Source organism: Narcine bancroftii (assembly GCF_036971445.1).
Source record: "Narcine bancroftii isolate sNarBan1 chromosome 5 unlocalized genomic scaffold, sNarBan1.hap1 SUPER_5_unloc_1, whole genome shotgun sequence".
Taxonomy (NCBI): domain Eukaryota; kingdom Metazoa; phylum Chordata; class Chondrichthyes; order Torpediniformes; family Narcinidae; genus Narcine; species Narcine bancroftii.
The window spans coordinates 505,513-525,854 of NW_027211801.1; the positions used below are offsets into that span (position 1 = coordinate 505,513).

A 20,342-nucleotide genomic window follows, 5' to 3' on the forward strand; every position below is an offset into this window, starting at 1 on the left:
ACTCAGGTCCCCTACACCCCTTCCTGTCTCTGTAACCACCTCCACCTCCCCCCCCACCCCTAGTCCCCTACACCCCTTCCGGTTTTGGAAACAGCCTCCAGTCATTTACGCCTCACCCTGACTCTGGAACAACATTCACTGTCTCTGTAAACACCTCCGCTCCTGTGGTGGTACACCACCAGCCTACTGTAGGGGGAAACCTCTGTACCTGCAGGAGTGTAAGGGGACAGGACAACACCTGGCCGGCTGTCAATCAGTCAGCCTGATTGGATCAAGCCCCACCCAGTAGAGTGTCAATCACCCTCCGGGTTATAAGCCTGCGCCCGCCTCCCGAGGCCTCACTCAGAGTTGCAGCCACAAGCCAGCCTGGCTCTGTGGAAGTCTTTGTGGATTAAAGCTTGTTGTACAGTCTTTATCTTTGTGTGTATCTGATTCTGGCTAACAGTGCACCACAATTTAATCCACAAATTTTTCCCATGGAGGCTATGGAAAAACTCCTGTGTGCAAGGAGCCTTGAGGTCGACTCACGCCACCCAGAAGCCCAGACACGCTTCGAGATCTGACAGCACACAGTCAAGGCAATCATTGAGGCACACAAGAGCGACATCCTGGACTCTGATCAGAAGAGGTTGGTCCTACTCCGGTCAAAGCTGGGTCCCCGTGCCTTCCAGGAAACCAAAGGCTGCTCCACGTACAAGAGCGCAAGAGACACTCTCGAGAACTTGTCCGAACCCCCCCCAAGAATGTGATCTGTGCAAGGTACCTCATCAACACCCGAGCCCAGCAACCCGGGGAGACGACTGAGTCTTAGCTGGGACACTTACGAGAGTTGGCCCGACTCTATCTGGCTGAACCAGATTAGGTGTAGAGGAGGTTGAGAGGCTGATCTGGGATGCCTTCGTCCGAGGGCTATGCTCGAGGGCTGTCTGGCAGAAGCTGCTGGATGACGACATCTATGCCCTAACCAGGATTGTGGAAGTGGTTCAAACCCTGGAAGTAGCAGCCCTGCATGTCAAAGCCTTCGATTCCAGGTTCCCCCAGGCTCCCTCATGCCCCTCTCACACTGCAGCTGCAGCCCTAGGCCGAGCTGGGGAGGAGAATGTCGCTGTGGTAGGCGCCTGGCACCCCTGTAAGTACTGTGGGTCCTGGTGTGGGTCAGATCAACAATTGCGCCAAAACTGCCAAACTAGGAACCAGTATTGTTCCCGATGCGGCAAGAAAGGCCACTTTGCAAAAGTGTGCCTCTCCAAACCTGCTGGCAGCACAGCAGCCCTCTATGACCTCCCCACCTCCCCCACAGACCCCCCAATGCGCGCGTGCCTGGCGGTGCCATTTTCCCCACGACGACATCCCCCTTCCCAGACTTCAATTGTGCAACCTCTGGCCCCAGCAGCAACTGTCACAGCATGTGCCCCGAGCATCTGCACCAGCCCCCCTGCCCTCACTGGCACTGCTCACTAAGAACCACAGCGACGTCACTTCCGGCTCACGGTGTGATGTCACTTCCGGCTGACGTAGCAATGTCACTGCCGCCGGCCATGATGACGTCACTTCCCCGGTGCAGCGGACACGGCTGGGGATGGAGGCCAGCCACGCAGCGGCCCCCCCACGTGCCACCACCATCTTGGGCCAGGCAGCACCTGACATGGAGGGCCCCCGACAACGTTGAGAATGATGTGATCAACACGGCGATGACCAGGCTGCCCTATCAACACTCCCCATCCCTCTGGATAGCAATGACTCCGACTCCGAGACGGTCCTGGCCGCCACCACGCTGACCAGGGACATTCCTCACAATCTCGGGCACTCGATGATGGACGTGCGAGTCAACAGGCAGGTAACAATGTGCCTGTTGGACAGTAGCAGCACCGAGAGCTTCATTTACCCAAGCGTGGTCCACTCCCTAAGGTTAAAGGTCCACCCCACCACCTGCTAGATCGGCCTCGCCGCCAAGGATAAGACTTTTGGTAGCCTCGGGCGCTGCTCAGTCGATATAACGGTGGGAGGGGAGACTTACACAGGATTCAGACTCCTGGTCATGCCCAAACTCTGCGCACCACTCCTCCTGGGCCTGGATTTCCAGTGCCACCTGCAGAGTGTCACCCTTGCCTTCGGGGGGCCCCAACCTCCATTCACATTGCACAACACACCAACCTACCAGCCATGGCCAACCTGCGACCTCTTCACACTGCGCATCACCCCACCGCCTCTCTTTCCACATCTTGCCCTAGGCTGCAAGCCGATTGCTGCCAGAAGTATGCACTATTGCAAGACAGACAGGGACTTAATCAAGGCGGATGTGTGGCGATTCCTGGTGGAAGGTGTTATAGAGCCCAGTAACCCTTGGAGAGCCCAAATCCTGGTGGTCAAAGGGGGAAGTAAGCCGAGGATTGTCAAGGATTACACCCAGACCATTAATCCGTACACCCAGCTGGATGCCTACCCCCTGCTGAGGATCACCGACATGGTCAATGAGATAGCTCGCTACCGGGTTTTCTCCAGATTTGAGTTGAAGTCGGTGTATCTCCAAATCCCTATCCACCCGAAGGACAAGCCCTACACTGCTTTTGAGGTGGACGGGCACCTGTACCAGTTCCGCCGGGTTCCTTTTGGGCTCACGAAGGCCTTTTGGCCTTCCAGCGAGAGATGGATCACATGGTAGACCAGCACAAGCTGAAGGCGACGTCCCATATCTGGATAACGTCACTATCTGCGGCCGTGACCAGAAAGACCACAATGCTAACCTGGAAAATTTCCTCCAGACGGCCGCTGAGCTGAACCTCACTTACAACAAGGAGAAGTGTGTATTCAGCACCATCTGCCTCGCCATCCTGGGGTACATCGTGGCCCATGGAGTCGTTGGCCCAGATCCAGAAAGGATGTGCCCATTAATGGAGTTACCCTTCTGCCCATGCTAAAGGCCCTCCGCAGGTGCCTGGGCCTGTTCTCTTATTACTCGCAGTGGGTCCCTTGCTTCTCGGACAAGATCCGTCCACTGGCCCAAGCCACAACTTTTCCCCTCCCACCTGAGGTGCAGGCAGTCTTCACCTGCATCAGGCAAGACATCGCAGATGCCACGATGCAGACTGTGGATGAGGACTCCCCCTTCCAGCTGGAGAGCAATGCCTCCGAGGTGGCCCTCATTGCTACCCTCAACCAAGAGGGGGGGGGCGCCCATCGCCTTCTTCTCGAGAACCCTCCACGGCTCCGAGGAAGGGCACTCCACCATTGAAAAGGAGGCCCAGTCAATTGTCAAAGCGGTCTGCCACTGCCGTCACGACCTGCCCAGCAGGAGATTCACGCTCCTCAAAGACCAGTGGGCCATGGCGTTCATGTTTAACATGTAATGTTTAACATAACTTGTTTATCACAAGACCAAGATCAAGAATGACAAGATCCTGCGCTGGAGAGTCAAGCTGGCAACCTACAGCTACGACATCCAGTACCGCCCTGGGAAGTTTAACGACTCCCCTGATGCCCTCTCTCGCACCTGTACATCTATGCATGATGACAGGTTGCAGGTATTGCATGAGTCCCTCTGCAATCCGGGCGTCACCATTTCGTTAAGTACCGAAATCTGCCGTACACCATCAGGGACGTCAGGGACATGACCGAGGCCTGTCGGGTCTATATAAAGTGTAAACCCCACTTCTTCTGCCCCCCTCCCCACCCAAGGCCCACGTTGTAAAGGCTACTAGGTCTTTCGAGCGTCTCGGCATGGACTTCAAATGGCCCCTGCCTTCCATGAACTGAAACGTTTACTTCCTCACGGTAGTGGACGAGTACGCACGCTTCCCTTTCACCATCCCTTGTCCGGACACCTCCACGACCACCGTCATCAGGGCCTTGGGATTTTCACCATGTTTGACTGCCCCGCCTTCATCCACGGTGACCATGGGTCTCGTTTCATGAGCGATGAGCTGCTCCAGTACCTGACGGCGAGGGGCATCGCGACCCGTCGCACGACAAGCTATAACCCGAGAGGCAACGGGCAAGTGGAATGTGAGAATGGAGTGGTCTGAAAGGCAGTCCTCCTGGCTCTCAGGTCAAAAGGGTGAGCCATTAAGTACTGGGAGGATGCTCTGTCCGAGGCGCTCCATGCCATTCAGTCACTGCTGTGCACGGCTACCAACTAGACCCCTCACGAACGTCTGTTCTCGTTCCCCAGGAGGTTGGTGACTCAAATGTCACTCCCAGCATGACTCATGTCCCCGGGACCAGTGCTTCTGCATAAGCATGTACGGATACACAAGGCCGAAGCCCTGGTAGAGCAGATTTTCCTCCTTCATGCAAACCATAACTACGCTTATCTTAGGTTCGGCAGTGGCAGGGAGGACACTGTCTCAACCAGGGACCTGGCACCAGTAGGAGCACCCACCACACCATACCACCCTCCAACCCAGGATGACGCTGTGCATACATCCCCGTCACCAGGCAGCTATAGGGCACACAGGGCCTCCTTAACCACCAGGAGCCTGCTTCAGCCTTCGGAGACGAACACGCTCCCCCACCCATCCAATACAACCCGCATACGTTGACCCCGGCCCCCCTGGCTACCCCTGCGCGTGGCACCACACCAGCTACACACACCCCTGCCGTCAGCCCCCCCACTTCCCCTCTGACCAGTGACCAGGAATCAGGCCTATCACGGTCACAGAGACCCCGGCGGCCGCCAAGTCATCTCAACCTGTAAATATTGTATGTACCTAGTGGGTGCGATTCCTTGTTACTGCCCACCCCACCTTTGGGACAATTTTAAAGAAGGGGGTGAATGAGGTGGTAAACCACTGGCCTACTGCAGGGGGCAACCTCTGTACCTGCAGGAGTATTAGGGGACAGGACAACACCTGGCCGGCTGTCAATCAGTCGGCCTGAATGGATCAAGCCCCACCAAGTCGGGTGTCAATCACCCTCCGGGATATTAGCCTGCGCTGGCCTCCCAAGGCCTCACTCAGAGTTGCTGCAGCCACAAGCCAGTCTGACTCTGTGGAAGGCTTTGTGCATGAAAGCCAGTTGTACAGTCTTTATCTTTGTGTGTGTCTAATTCTGGCTAATAGTCCACCACAGCTCCCCTACACCCCTCCGTGTCTGGCAAACTTACTCCAGTCCCTGCACCCCTCCCTGTCTCTGTCATACTCTCTGGCGCCCTACTCCACTAGCAGTTTCTGTCACCCACTCCGGTCCTCTACACGCCTCCCTATCCCTCTAACTACCACCCTTCACCCCTCCCTGTTTCTATAACCACCTCCCCCCCCAACCCCACCTCCAGACCCTACACCAATTCTGGAATCTGCACCTCCGGTCCCCCACACTTCTCCCTGTCTCTATAACCCACAACTGTCCCCAACACCACTGCCTATCCCTATAACCCCTCATGATTCCTTATACCCTTCCCTGTCTTTGTAACCCCCTCTGGTCCCCTGTACCTTCCCCAGTCTCTAATCCCTTCTGCTTCACTACACCCCTTCTTGTTTCATAAACAGCCTCTGGATCCCTTACCTGCCTGTATCTGTAACGCCCTCCTGTCTCTTCACCCCTACATGTTTCTGTAACCCACTCTCCACCCCCACCACACCTCTCCATCTCTGTAATTCTCTTCAGTCACCTACACCCTTCTCTATCTCTCACCTACGCTAGTTCCTGAAGACTTTCCCTACTTTGTAAACACCTCCACTCCCCTGTTCCCCTGTCTGTCTGTCTCTGTAACACCCTCCCGTCCTCTCAACCCCCATACGTTTCTGTAACCCACCCCCATATCCTCCTCCTTCTCTAGAATCTCCTCCTGTCCCCTGCTCCCCTCTCTGCCTATATCCCACTCAGGTCCCCCAACCCCATCCCCCCATATCTCACACCACTCCTGTTCCCTACACCCCTCCCTGATTCCTGTAGCCTGCACACCTTCCATCCTTGCTGCAGCTATTTAAATGCAGGTGTCCTGGAAAGCTGCATTGGTCTGATTGGTCGGTTGCTCTGTGGGGGGTGGGATTTGGGGAAGGCCAGCTGTCCCAGAACCTAGTGGGAGAGCTGGTTGGAGGCAGGGGGGTTTCATGTTCTGGACACTGTGCTTCCCTGTGTGGGGCCAATCCCTGCCTGTGTCACTCATGGTGGTGCCCCTCTTGGTTTACCAGTCTTCAGACTTGTATCAAAGATGACCATTTTTGTCTTGCCCTGTTAACCTTAAAAAAAAGATGGCGGCCACCTCTCTATCATCGCTGTGCTCTTGGTGATGTAATCATGGCCACTCTGTCAATCTCGACGGTTGATGGCTGCAGCCAACTTCACTGCCTCCTTTGTCATGGGGTCTCCTGACAGTCTCCACCTGCTGTGCCATCTGCAGCCGGAAGAAGGAACTAGGCCATGACGTTTACATCGGTTTCTAACACTGGCACAGGGAGCAAAATCTCAGGCCGTTCTATTTTGACGCTTCACCCACACACCTTTCAATTGCCCCCCCAGCCAAATCGCACATGGTATTGGACCAAGGTGGAGAGACAGAGCAGGGAAGGAGGGAGGAGTGCAGCATTTGTGCAGAGAGACAAAATCAGCGAGAGCAGGTTGTGGTCTTTTCAAAAGCAAACCCATTTTATTGGAGTGAAGACAGCAATGAGGTAATAGCCAAGGAGCCCAGGGTGGGTGTGGGGGTGGGAGGAGAGGAATGAGCCGTGGTGCTGAGCACATAGCCAGAGGGAGGGGGGAGACATCCATATCATTCCTTAACCCTGAAACGGAATTAAGGGATCGGAGAGTTTTTTGCCGGGTTCCATCCCAAGGAGTTGGGTCTCCTCCTTCTTAGTGGACAGTGAGACGAATACCTTGATGTGGACACATTCATCCTTTGGACCAATTAACACCTGCGATAGAATGGGGGGGAGAAGAGGAGGGAGACAGTCCATGATCACATCTGACCTGTGCAGTCTTCTACATCTCTTCCTGTCTCTAGATCCTACTCCAATCTCCTGCACCCCTCTGTCTCTGTAAACCACCCCCCCCCCCACTGGCCCCTACACCCCAATGTCCCCCTACACCAAAACATTCCTTATTGCCTCCCTATCTGCCTCTGTAACTACCTCCAGTCCCCGTCTCTGTAACCCACTCCAATCCCCTACACACCCCGCGTCTCTGTAACCTGCTCTGATCCCCTACACTCCCCCCGTCTCTGTAACCCCCTCTGATCCCCTACACCCCCCATCTTTGTAACCCCCTCCAATCCCCTACACCCCCATCTCGGTAACCACCTCTGATCCCCTACACCCCCTGTCTCTGTAACCCCCTCTGATCCTCTACACCACACATGTCAAACTCAGGCCTGTGGGTCAAATTTGGCCCGTGATATAATTATATTTGGCCCGCAAGATCATATCAAATATGTATTAGAGCTGGCCCGCTGGCCGCCGGGCCAGTATAGTGCATGCACAGCTAATACTACAAATCCCAGAATGCTTTGCAAATGCATTGGTGCCGGCCCATCAGCCTGCTAATCGCCCCCACCTCCTTTCTTTACCTTCATTAGCATCTGTGACCTGTCGCCAAACTCACATGTAATAAACCCCTTACGAAAAATGGCCAAACGAAAGACAGAAAACAGGACCTTTCAAGACAGGTCCTGTCTTGAAACAATATGTTTCAACAATATGTTGATGAACAATATGTTCATCATTTTAAAAGACAAACCTGTTTGTCATTGAAGCAAGTTGTTATTTTTTTGACTTGTTGGCTTGTGAAAAAAAATACATTTAAAAGGACCTTAAAGGCTATAGAGAAATATCATTTATTGAATATTTTATTTCTCATTTGTTAATGCTTCTTCTGGAAAGAGTTTAACCAAAACTATTATGAAACATTTATTTTAATAACAAAAAGTTTAACATTATATATGTTGAAAGAAGAGAAAACATGCAGATGTTGTTGAAAATTTTCAATAAATATTTTGTTTGGCCCACGACTTAGTCCAAGTTTTTAATTTTGGCCCTCTGTGAATTTGAGTTTGACACCCCTGCTCTACACCCACCATCTCTGTAACCCCCTCCAATCCCCTACACACCCCGTCTCTGTTAGCCCCTTTGATCCCCTACACCTCCCTGTCTCTATAATCCCCTCTGATCCCCTACACCAAGCCTTGTTTCTTTAACCTCCCTCCAGTCCCCTATACCTGTGCGTACTCACCTTGATGAGATAAATTGTTCCCGACACAATCTGGGATCGGAATTGCATCACCTGATAGTGTTCCATATTTTTCCCGGTCACCACCTGCACTCTATTCTTCACCTGAACAACAGAACACAGCAGTGAGCCACCCTGTTCTCTCCTCAACCCTCTCTTAACCCTTTTTCTCCACCCCCCTTTTCTCCAACCCCTCTTCCTCCCATCTTTGCTGCATCTTTCTCCCCCCTCCTACCTTCTCACCCCTCCCCTTCTCTCACCCCTCCCCTTCTCTCCCCCTTTCTCTCCCCATCTTGTCCCTCTCCCCTTCTTTCCCCTTCTCCCCTTTCTCCTCCCCTGCCCTTTATCACCCTCCCTCCCCCTTTCCTAAACCCCTCTCCTCCCTCTTTCACCTCTTCCTTTCGTCCCTCTTCTCACCTCCCTCTCCCCCTTTCTCCACCCCTCCATCCACTTTATCTTTCTCTCTCCCCTCATGCCCCCTCCTTCTCCACCATCTATTTCCCTTGCCAGCCTCTGAATCCCTCTGCCAATCACCAGCCCGGACTTGTTAAAATGTTCTCATGCAACAACAGGTTTGTAACAACTTTCAGTGCTGCGGGGGAGTTGAGGCCACTCTGAGCATGTCACAACAAGGGGTCTGCAGGCTTTTTGTTAATCTTGGGAGCCCTGCCACGTTGAACAGTGAGGAGTGTCTTAGAACAGAGAGGCCTTGGGATACGAGGACTGACATGGTGAATGTTGGGGAATATCAGAGAACAGAAAAATCTGGAGTAAGGCGAACGACACGGTAAATGGTGAACAGATACCTCGGGATATGGAGACAGACATTCACCCTTCCTTTTTCCTCTCTCTCATTGCCAATCACTCTGCCCCCTCTCTCTCCCACTTCTCTCTCCCCTATTTCCCCAATCTTTTCTCCCCTTTCTCTCTCCATTCTCTCCATCCCATCTCTCCCCTCTCTTTTCTCTCCCCTCTCCCCCTCTCTTCCATCACCCTGTTTCTCTACCTGCTCCCTCTCTCCCCCACCCTCTCATTCTACCAACCCACCCTCTCTCCACTACCACCCCTCATTCTCCCCCTCTCTCCACCAACCCCCACCCTACCTGCCCCTTCTCGTCCCCCACCCTCTCACCCTACCCACCCCCTCTCTCCACTGCTACCCCTCATTCACCCCTCTCTCCCCAACCCCCACCTTACCCACCCCTTCACTTCCCCCACCCACTCACACTAACCACCCCCCTCTCCCTCTCTCTCACTCTCAGCCCTCTCTATCCATCCTCTCAGGGACATGCAGGATTGCTGGATTTGGGAGGGACAAAGCTGAGTTCGGGGAGAGTGGGAAACCTCACCTGGTCTGCTAATTCCTGGATCTCTGAAGTGGCTTCCATTGGGGCCCCAAATCCACCAACAATTGGAAACTGGCCGCCATCAGCACTGTCTGGCCCTATCCTCGCCATCTCTCTCTTGCTCACAAGTGAATTTATGGGTGGAAACGACTAACCGGTCCGTCCACTCCCTTTATTCCTGCCCCTCCCTTCCAACCTTTATATCTAAACTCAACAATCACTCTCCTCGCTCTCTCTCCTTGCCCCTCCTCTCTCTCTCCATTCCCTTTTTCTCATCCTCTCTCTCTGCCTTCATTTCCCCCCTTCTCCCCCCTCTATTCAGAGAAAGGAAGGAGTGCAGGGGTGTAGGGGACTGGAGGGGTAACAGAGACTAGGTGGGGTGCAGGCATCTGGATGAGGGGTGGGTCATAAGGACAGGGGAGATGTTGGGGAACAAAGTCGGGTAACAATGACAGGGAGGGATGTTGAGAACAGCTGGGGGGGGAAGGAGGTAATAGAGAAAGGGAGGGATGTAGGGATGTAGAGATGGCGAGGATAGGTTACAGAGACAAGGAAGGGTCATAGGGGACAAAGGTGGGGGGTGGGAGGGTGGTGGGCAAGGGGTTACAGAGATGAACGGGTGTAGGTGTGTGCGAGAGGGATAGAGAGATATATGTGTGTGAGTGAGATGCATGTGAGACGTGTGTGTGTGTGTGTGTGTGTGTCAGAGGTGCACGTGTTTGAGAGGCATGTGTGAGAGGTGCGTGTGTGAGAGGTGCGTGCATGAGAGAAGTGTGTGTATGCAAGTTGCATGCATGAGTTGCGAGTGTGAGAGGTATGTGGGTGAGAAATGGGTGTGTGAGAGATGCATGTGTAAAAGACGTGTGTGTGAGAGGTACATGTGTGAGAGGTGTGTGTGAGAGGTGCATGAGTGATGTGTTGTGAGAAAGTTGCTTGTGTGTATGGTGTGTGTGTGAGAGGTGCATGTGTGAGAGGTGCATGTGTGAGAGATGCATGTGTGTGAGAGGTTTGTGTGTGAGAGGTGTGTGTGTATGAGACATGTGTGTGAGAGGTGCATGTGTGTGAGAAGTACGTGTGTGAGAGTTGCATGCATGAGTTGCGTGTGAGAGGTATGTGGGTGAGAAATGGATGTGTGGGAAATGCATGCGTTGGAGGTGCATGTGTGACAGTGTGTGCGTGACTGCATGGGTGAGAGGTCATGTGTGAGAGGCATGTGTGTGAGAGGTGCATGTGTGATGGTTCATGTGTGAAAGAGGTCGTGTAAGAGAAGTGCAAGTGTGACGGTGCATGTGTGAGATAGGTGCGTGTGTGCAAATTGCGTACATGCGTTGTGTACGTGAGAGGTATGTGTGTGACAGATGTGTGTGTGAGAGATACATGTGTGTGAGGTGTGTGTGAGAGGTGCATGAGTGATGTGTTTGTGAGAAAGCTGCTTGTGTGTGAGGTGCGTGTGTTTAAGGTGTGTGCGTGAGTAAGGTGTGTGTGAGAGAGTAGCGTGTGTGAGATAGGTGCATGTATGAGAGGTGCATGAGTGAGATAGGTGCATATGTGTGAGTTGTGTGCATGAGAGGTATGTGGGTGAGAGGTGCGTGTGAGAGAGTTGCGTGTGTGATGGTGCGTGTTTGAGAGAGGTGCGTGTGTGAGAGGTGCGTGCGTGAGAGGTGCGTGTGCTGAGTTGCATGCGTGAGTTATGGGCGTGAGGGGTATGTACATAAGAGGTATGTGAGTGAGAGATGCGTGAGTGAGAGATGCGTGTGTGACATTGCGTGTGTGACGTTGCATGTATGAGAGTTCGTGTGCGAGATGTCCGTGTCCGAGTTTTATGCGTGAGTTGTGTTTGTGAGAGGTATGTGTGTGTGTGAGAGGTATGTGTGTGAGAGATGCATGTGTGAGAGATGTGTGTGATGGCTCATGTGTGAGAGAGGTATGTGAGTGAGAGATGCATGTGTGAGAGGTGTGTGTATGTGAGATAGGTGTGTGTGTGTGAGAAAGGTGCGTGTGTAACGGTGCATGTGTGAGAGGTGCGTGTGTGGGAATTGAGTGTGTGTGAGAGGTGTGTGTATGACAGTGCATGTGTGATAGAGGTGTGTGTGAGAGAGGTGCATTTGTGAGAGTTATGTGAGAGATGTGTGTGCGTGAGAGGGGCATGTGTGAGAGGGGCATGTGTGAGTGGTGTATGTGTGTGAGAGATGCGTCTGTGAGAGGTGTGTGAGAGAGTTGCGTGTGTGACGGTGCTTGTGTGAAAGTGGTGCGTGTGTGAGAGGTGCGTGTGCGAGAGGTTTTTGTGTGTGAAGTGTGTGTGTGATAGGTGCGTGAGTGAGGTGTCTGTGAGAGAGATGCGTGTGTGAGGTGCATATGTGAGAGAGGTGCGTGTGAGAGTTGCGTGTGTGACGTTGCATGTGTGAGTGCGGTGCGTGTGTGAGAGGTGCATGTGTGAGAGTTGAATGTGTGTGAGAGGTGCATGTGTGAGAAGTGTGTGTGTGTGACAATGTGTGTGTGATAGAGGTGCATGTGTGAGAGGTGTGTGTGAGAGAGGGCCATGTGTGAATGGTGTGTGTGAGAGGTGCATGTGTGAGAGAGGTGCGAGTGTGAGAGAGGTGTGTGTGTGTGTGAGAGGTGCGTGTGTGAGGCAGTGTGTGTGAGAGGTGCATGTGTGAGAGGTACGTGTGTGTGAGGGAATGTGTGTGAGAGAGTGCATTTATGAGAGGTGCGTGTGTGAGTGGTGTATGTGTGTGAGAGATGTGTGTGTGAGAGGTGTGTGGGTGTGGAGACCTAGTGGTGCAATAGCGTATCACCACATTCACCCCCATTTAAAGGATTTTGATTCTCCCCTCAACCCACTCTGTAGGCCTTGAAGGGAGGTGATGGAACCCGGACTGGATTCTGTCTTTAAAATTTTGGAAGGGATTGCTCATCAAATGGAAAATATTTCAATACAGATGTCTACACAGATGACTCAAGGATTTATGGAAGTGGAAAGTAAAATGAATACTATATGTGAAGAAATGACTTGTTTGAAGCAAGGTATTAATGTAGTTAAAGGTGATGCTAGTTGATGAATAAAATCAGTGGACACTGTACAAGATAACTTTAAAAAGATTTTATCAGACCATCTTAATTTTATAATGTGTTTACATGCTTTATAATTCCCCTCCAATACTGGTAGTATTTCACTCTTATCCCAGTTTACCTTGTACCCAGATAACACATCAAATTGAACTAAACATTCTTGTAAATACTTCAAAGATTGTTCTGGACGTGTCAAATCAATCAATACATCATCAGTAAATAAATTAATCTTATATATATCATCTGCAATTTTTATCCCATTAACATTATCATTCTGTTGAATTGCCTGAGCTAATGGTTTAATGACCAACGCAAACAAGGCTGGTGACAATGGACAACCTTGACATGTTGATCATGTTAATTTAAATGGCAAAGAAGTTTGGCCATTCGTCACCACCCTAGCAATCAGATTTTTATAGAATGCTTTAACCCAAGCAGTAAAATGAGGATTGAAATTTAACTTCTCCAATACCTGAAATAAAAAATTCCACTCAACCCAGTCAAATGCGTTTTCCACATCAAGCGCAACCATCATTGATTGGTTGGGATGCTGTCTCGATCAACGTTATCAATCTAAGAATATTATCGGATGCACATCTGTTCTTAATAAACCTGGCTTGATCAACATGCACTAACTGAGGTAAATATTTAGCAAGTCTATTTACCAATACCTGAGCAATTATTTTATAATCCACATTTAATAAAGAAATTGGTCGATATGAAGCTACATTCAATGCATCTCTATCTTTCTTTGGAATCATTCTAATTATCGCACTCGAACAAGATTCTGGTAATGACTGTTCATCTCTTATTTGCTGAAGCATATCCATAAATGTAGGAGTCAAATCTACAGGAAACACCTTGTAAAACTCTACTGAAAATCCATCATCACCTGGTGACTTTCCATTTGGCATCTCCTGTATTGATTCCTTAATCTCAAAACGTGTAATTGGAGATTCCAGTTCTTTCACTTCTTCCTATCCTAAATCCGATAAATGCAATTGAGATAAAAAGGATTCAATAGAACCATCATCCTGAATTCCCTCAGAAGGATGTAACTTCTGATAAAATGAATAAAATTGGTCATTCATTTCCTGAAGTTTGGAAGTAACTATTCAATTCTTTTTAACAGCGTTAATAATTCATAATAACGTTGGGTAGATCTTTGAATTAGGTGCTCATACTGATACGTTCGTAAAGTATTATAATGTAATTTCAACTTAGCCAATGCTGCTTCCCTATCTTCTGTGACCTTCTTCTGAAATTATTTTTCCAACTCAGTTATTTGTTTCTCCAAAGCTAAACTTTCCGCTGAATACTGTTTTTTTACTTTTGTGGAATAACTAATAATTTCACCACGTAAATATGTTTTCAAAGCATCCCATTAAATAAAATTACTACGTACTGAATTAGTTCTAACCCTTTCTCCACAGCACTTCCTTAGTTGAATTAAATTCTCTTCATCTCTTAATAATTTCCTGACTCAAATCAGCATTAAAAAAAACACTCTATTGCCCTGAACTATTATTGGAGTTTGATTCTGTTAAGCCTTTTGAACACCAATCTCTAATATCGTCTCTCTCTTCTGATATCTCAAACACCGTATCAAAACTGCTCGTGGTGGTTGGCCCAGAAAAGGTTTCTTCCTCAATACCCTATGTGCTCTCGATCCAATTCCAAACCATCCAGAAAAAAAATCACTTCTCAGCACATCAGGAATCCATTCTTTCAAAAAATTTCATTGGGTCTGAACCTTCAATGTCTTCAACAATTCTCTCTTCTAGATCTCCAATCCCACAAAAGAATCTTCCACTTTTTCAATTTTTTCACTTTTCCGTACAACTTGATCTTTACAATCATGAAAAGCCTCTTCAATTTTGAAAAAAATTGTCCTGTACAGTATCCACCACTTTCAGATATCTATTGACATCAAATTTGACCACATCTATATCATTCTTTACAAATGACATTTCTTCACAAATATTATTCATTTTAACTTTCATTTTCATAAATCCTTGATTTAACTGTTGCTAAAAATTTATCTGCAGCAAAAAATTATCCATCTGATAAGCAACCCCTTCTAAAATCATGAACACAAATTCAAATCCAGGCTCCCCTATACCCCCTTGGGACTGACCTTCTTTAACCATAGCTCTCAGCTTAGATTATTCCTGTCTTACTTCCAACAAGGCAGAAGTTCCTTCTTCCTCTTCACCTGCACTTGTAAAAAGATGACCAGTGCGATTGCGGGTCTGCATCCCCGTCAAAAGTGGGCTGACTTCATCAGCCTGCTGCCGTCTGGGTCCCCCCACAGCCCACACCTTTTCTAATAACTCCTGGACGAGCGTTGCACCTACGCAACAAACACCACTCAGCCAACTCACCTGCATGCCCGACTTCACGGGCGTACATACCAGAGTCAGCCGAGCTCAAAACAATGATGGCACCATCTTGCAACTGCAAGCTAGGCGCCGGCATTATATTTAACTGACGACTCCTTGGTTTCAACCTGCCGAGTACCTCAATTCTTCAACACTTTTATAAGGTAATTCCTTCTGTCGTTGAGCTTTAGCTTTCTTCACATTTGCAGTCATTTTCATTCTTCACCTTTCAAACACCCTTAAAAACTATTTTATGTAACTTTCAAAACTTTTAAACTCGGGTATTAATTAGTTCAAATGGGGAGAGGTGGAACTGAACGTCTTCTTCCTACACCATCTCCCCATGCACCACCCTCCTCCCCCACCCCACCGAACTATTTTTAAAGAATGCATAAACAACAACATTGACTCTTCAAGTGGCAAATGGAACTACCATTCCCAGCTTTTGCACACGACGGATCACAATTCGAATATGAGGGAGCACATTCCATTGGAATTACGTCTTAGCTTCTGTTGATCAGCCCACTTTTGGTGTGGACTTTTTACGATCCCATGACTTACTGGTGAACGTAAAATAGAAGAAATTGGTTCATGCCACCACTTTTCAGACACACCGGCTGGCATGCATCAAAGGGAGAGTTTCCCACCTCAGGTGCATATGCTGTACAAAGATGCCTGTGCTGCCCTGCTCAACAAATTTCCCCCTCAATCTCACTCCTAATTTCAATGCCTCTAAAACAGCCCATGGTGTTTCTGAATAGAGAGACACTTCAGGCCAACAATTTATGCCAGGGCTATTCGTCCTCCAGATGGAAAACTGCTGCAAGCAAAGGCAAAGTTTATGTCAATGGAGGAGTTGGGTATCATTTGACACTCCAGCAGTCCTTGGTTATCACCATTACACCGAGCTAGATGGAGACCCTGCAACAATTAATAGTGATGTTACTACATTCGACAGGTACCCGATTCCTCAGATACAAGATTTGCAACCAATCTACACAATTGCCACAATTTTTCCAAAGTTGATCTGGTTAAGAGATCTCATCAGATACCAGTCCATCAGGATGACATTCCTAAAACAGCAATCATTACCGCTTTTTGGCTTTTTGAATTTCTTAGAAATCCATTTGGATTGAAAAATGCCCCTCAAACCTTCCAGCGGCTGATGGACACTTTAGGCAGGGATTTGAAGTTTATAAACATTTACTTGGATGACATCCTCATCGCAAGTCAAACTGAGCAGGGTCACCTTCTGCATTTACACTGACTTTTCTCACGGCTGGAAGAATTTGGTCTTATCATCAACCCTGGCAAATGTCAATTTGGCTGATCCCCCATTGACTTCCTCAGACACAAGATCACAACCGACAGTATATTCCCCTTTTCCAGGAAGATAGACGCAGTCCGTGCTTTTTCCAAACCTACCACGGTTCATGGACTGCAGAAAGTTATGGGCCTGAAAAAATTTTATCATGGGTTTATTCCCACAGCTACTGACATTCTTTGACCACTGTTTCAGATCCTCTAAACAAGCACAAGGACGTTACCTGGACATCAGAGGTGGAGGCTGCACTTATGACTGCTAAACCAGGAATGCTCGCTCATCCTAACCCTGAGGCTACCTTGGGGTTAGCACCGACGTCTCGAGTACGGCCATGGGTGGAGTTCTTAAACAATACGTCAATGGCCATTATCAACCCCTCTCTTTCTTCAGCCGACATTTAAGGCAAGCAGAAGTGAAATATTGTACGTTTCACTGGGAGCCGTAGTCATTTTATCTAGACACACAGCACTTCTGATATGTTTAGGATGGTTGCCATTTCACTGTGTTTACAGATCATAAGCCACTCATTTTTGCCTTCAGCAAAATAACGGATCCATGGTCGGTAGAACAGCAGCGTCACTTATCGTAAGTTTCAGAATACAACGGGCGTGAACCATGTTTCAGGAAAAGACAATCTCGTCACAGATATACTGTCCAGACTGACTGTATACCATATTCAAGGTGGAATCGATGTTTCTGAATTAGCCAGTGTACAGGCCATAGACCCCAATGTTCAGGCATACAGTACGGCCATTATTAACCAGGACATAGTACAGGTGACACCAAACTGGAGCGGGCCCACCCTAATTTGTGACATGTTTTTGGGCTTCATTAGACCATTGATTCTGCCATCATTGAGGTGACACCTTTTTGACCAGATACGTGGCTTGTCTCATCCATCCATCAGTACATCAGTCAAGCACATGTCAAGTATATGGACTGGACTAAAAAAAAGACATTGCTCAATGGGCACTTAACTGTACATCCTGCCAGACGTCCAAAATTCAATGGCACACCAATACATCTCTTCAGTCTTTTCCAGCGGTACGCAGGAGGTTTGAACACATGCACGTGGACCTTGCTGGGTCATTCCCAGTATCTCAAAAATGAGATACATTCTAACAGTGGTGGACCTTTTCATGCGCTAGTCAGAGGCCATCCTGTTGCCATCCAGTGACACTGAAACATGTTCTTAGGCATTCATTGTCAATTAGATGGCTAGATTTGGTGTCCCAACACACATGACTTCAGTCCGCGGAGCACAATTCACCTCTGCGTTATGGATTGCCTTTGCGTGCTTTTGTGGCACACACCTGCACTGCAGCATAGCATACCATCCACGGTCCAATGACCTTGTGGAATGATCCCATCGGCAACTAAAGTCCACACTTAAGGCCCGTCTCAGCGGTCCCAATTGGGTCAATGAGTTGGAATGGGTCTACTGGGATGGCACATGGCCCCAAAGGAGGATTTGTCTGCATCATCTGCAGAGATGGTTTATGGTATGGTCCTTACAGTTCCATTTTGCAACCAACTCTGACCTGGACCTCCTTCAGTGCTTTGATGTGGTATCAAGGGCCGGGAAACTGAGGGCCGAGAAATGGTACACCAATCTGCTGAGTGTCCTGCCAGAAGGTGCGGGACATTCACAAGGCTAAATTTCAACCTGCGTGTTTAAATTAAATGATATAGATTGCTTCAATATAATGTTTACATCAATTATATTTGACTCCACAAAAATTAAATAGATTAAATCCTGCCATATCAGATCTATGTGTTAGGTGTATTTCTGAAATTGCATCTTTTTTACTTTTAACTTGGCAATGTCCTAAATTTGGACCATTTTGGTTATGGCCAGGTCATATTTGGAACCAATTACATGGGTCAAATACACATAGGATCCATTGTTATTTTCTTAGAAATTTTAAGGCTATAAGGCCAAAATTAAAATTAAATATTAATCAAATTGAGTTTATGTTCATTGCTTTAGCAGTTTCTAGGAAATGCAGAACAATATTGTGGAAGTCAGAAATAGATTGAAGCAGGGAAAGTTGGAATGGAGAACTTCCTAGTTTTATACGGTGAGAAAAATTACTTCTCATCTGTGAGATAGACAATGTGATTTGGGAAAATGTGGAGCCTATATTTACAAAATGTTGGTTTGCATCTATGATTGGTTCTCTGGAGACTCGCTTCTTGGAAATGTTCTAAGGACATTTTTGTAGAAATCCTTTATTTTCATGTAATTCTCGAGAGTTTCTTTCCGCTTTTTTCATTTCCTTTTAGGGATGGGGATGAGAGATGGTTGGTGGGGATGGAAGGTTTGGGCTCGTGCAATAGGATGATATGTATCACCTGCATCATTTAGAAAAGAATTTAATATCACTATTAATGTGGTTTAAACATTTATAAATAAAATATAAAATAAACCCCAGGGGACCAGAGATGGGGTGAGGAAATAGATGCTTTTGAGAGTCATTATTCCCGAGATGTCTACGACACAGCCACTGTATCACTTGTAAAGCCATCGGCTCTATCGTGGACATCGGCAGGGAATGCTGCATTCGGAGAGCAGCAGCAATCACGTCAGCTCCACACCAGAGAGCACAATCTCTCTTCACATTGCTGCCCTCATGGAAGAGGTACCACAAGACCCCAAGCACCAGGTTCAGGAACAGCTTCTCCGCCTCCATCATCAGTCTCCTCAACAACATTCTACTGTCTATTATTAAAGATTGTACTCATCTTCTCTTCCAGCCTACCTTCCTTCCCCTTCAGGCTTGTTTCAGGGATATTTGTTGCTTCTTAAAGATGTCTCATTTTCTGGTTTCCGACTCTTAGCAAATTTGTTCGCACGTGATTTGGTTTGATGCCATCTTTTATTTCGCTGGTTATCCGTGGTGACCTGTTCTCGCACTTACTGACCTTGCATTTAGCTTGAAAACACATTTGTTGAGAACAACGTTGCAAATCCTCCACTGTTCCACCATGTTCGCCCCATGTCGCCTCCCTTATCAGTGCAGCCTGGCCAACACATCCCTCATCCCCGGTAGGAGGTCTTTGTTTCGGTGTCCACACTGGTTTCAGTCCTAACTTTGTCCCATGCATTTGTATGGAAAACACTTTCATAATTGGATCAATCTTCCCAAGAGTCAAATCCTGACTTATGATCGTGAAATAGACCCGCCTCATTGACCGGCTCAACTTCACGATGGTTCCTCACTGTTTTTGGGCCATACAGAATGTTTTCAAGATTTTGCCTCTTTCCTTTCTTTCTTTCTTTCTTTTTCAATCTTTTTATTATTATTATAATTTATAAACACATACAGTTCAAAGAGATATAAAAAAAATACATAGTAAGTAATGAATTAATACAGAGATATTAAACAATAATGTTACAGAATAAAAATATATCATAAAAAAAATTTTGATCAGTTTAGGGTGTGAACTATCTCTAAAAAAAAGATATAATTAATAACAATATATGAAAAAAGAGAGAAAAAAACCCCAAAAAAGAAGAAAAAACAAATCTGAATTTAAAAAAAACTTAAAAAAAAACAAAAAAAAACCTACAGATATAGCTAAACCACGCCGATCACTCCGATCTCATCTTACAGCCCAATTATCATACATAATCATAGAAAGAAAACAGAGCCAGATCAACTCACCACAAATGAAAATATTGAATAAATGGTCACCAGGTTAACTCAAACTTAGAAGGGGATTCATAGACAGAGTTTCTAATTTTCTCTAAATTTAAACATAGTATGGTTTGGGTAAACCATTGGAAAACAGTGGGAGGATTAACCTCTTTCCAATTTAATAGTATAGATCTTCTAGCCATTACTGTAAGAAAAGCAATCATACAATCCGCAGGAAGAGATAAATAAGTCAAATCTATCATAGGTAATCCAAAAATTGCAGTAATGGGATGTGGTTGTAAATCAATATTCAAAACAGTAGATATAATGGAAAAAAATTCCTTCCAATAATTCTGTAAAGAGGGACAGGACCAAAACATATGTGTAAGGGAAGCTATTTCCAATTGACATTTATCACATA

The 20,342-nt window shown here is 47.7% G+C and overlaps 1 protein-coding gene and 2 long non-coding RNA genes across 3 annotated transcripts; 2 read left to right on the top strand and 1 right to left on the bottom strand.

Moving 5' to 3' along the window:
* Positions 1-6,555: 6,555 nt before the first annotated feature.
* Positions 6,556-9,648, bottom strand: LOC138750092 (stefin-C-like). Its single transcript, XM_069912223.1, has 3 exons — positions 9,510-9,648; positions 8,164-8,265; positions 6,556-6,851 (listed from the first exon to the last, which is right to left on the bottom strand). Exons 1-3 carry the CDS (start codon positions 9,615-9,617, stop codon positions 6,714-6,716), a joined length of 348 nt encoding a protein of 115 aa, XP_069768324.1. The 5' UTR covers positions 9,618-9,648; the 3' UTR covers positions 6,556-6,713.
* LOC138750094 (uncharacterized) lies at positions 8,489-18,739 on the top strand. The gene is made up of 2 exons (XR_011349064.1): positions 8,489-8,732; positions 16,476-18,739. It is a non-coding gene; the product is annotated as an uncharacterized lncRNA (long non-coding RNA).
* LOC138750093 (uncharacterized) lies at positions 8,762-12,812 on the top strand. The gene is made up of 2 exons (XR_011349063.1): positions 8,762-8,947; positions 12,355-12,812. It is a non-coding gene; the product is annotated as an uncharacterized lncRNA (long non-coding RNA).
* Positions 18,740-20,342: the final 1,603 nt, after the last annotated feature.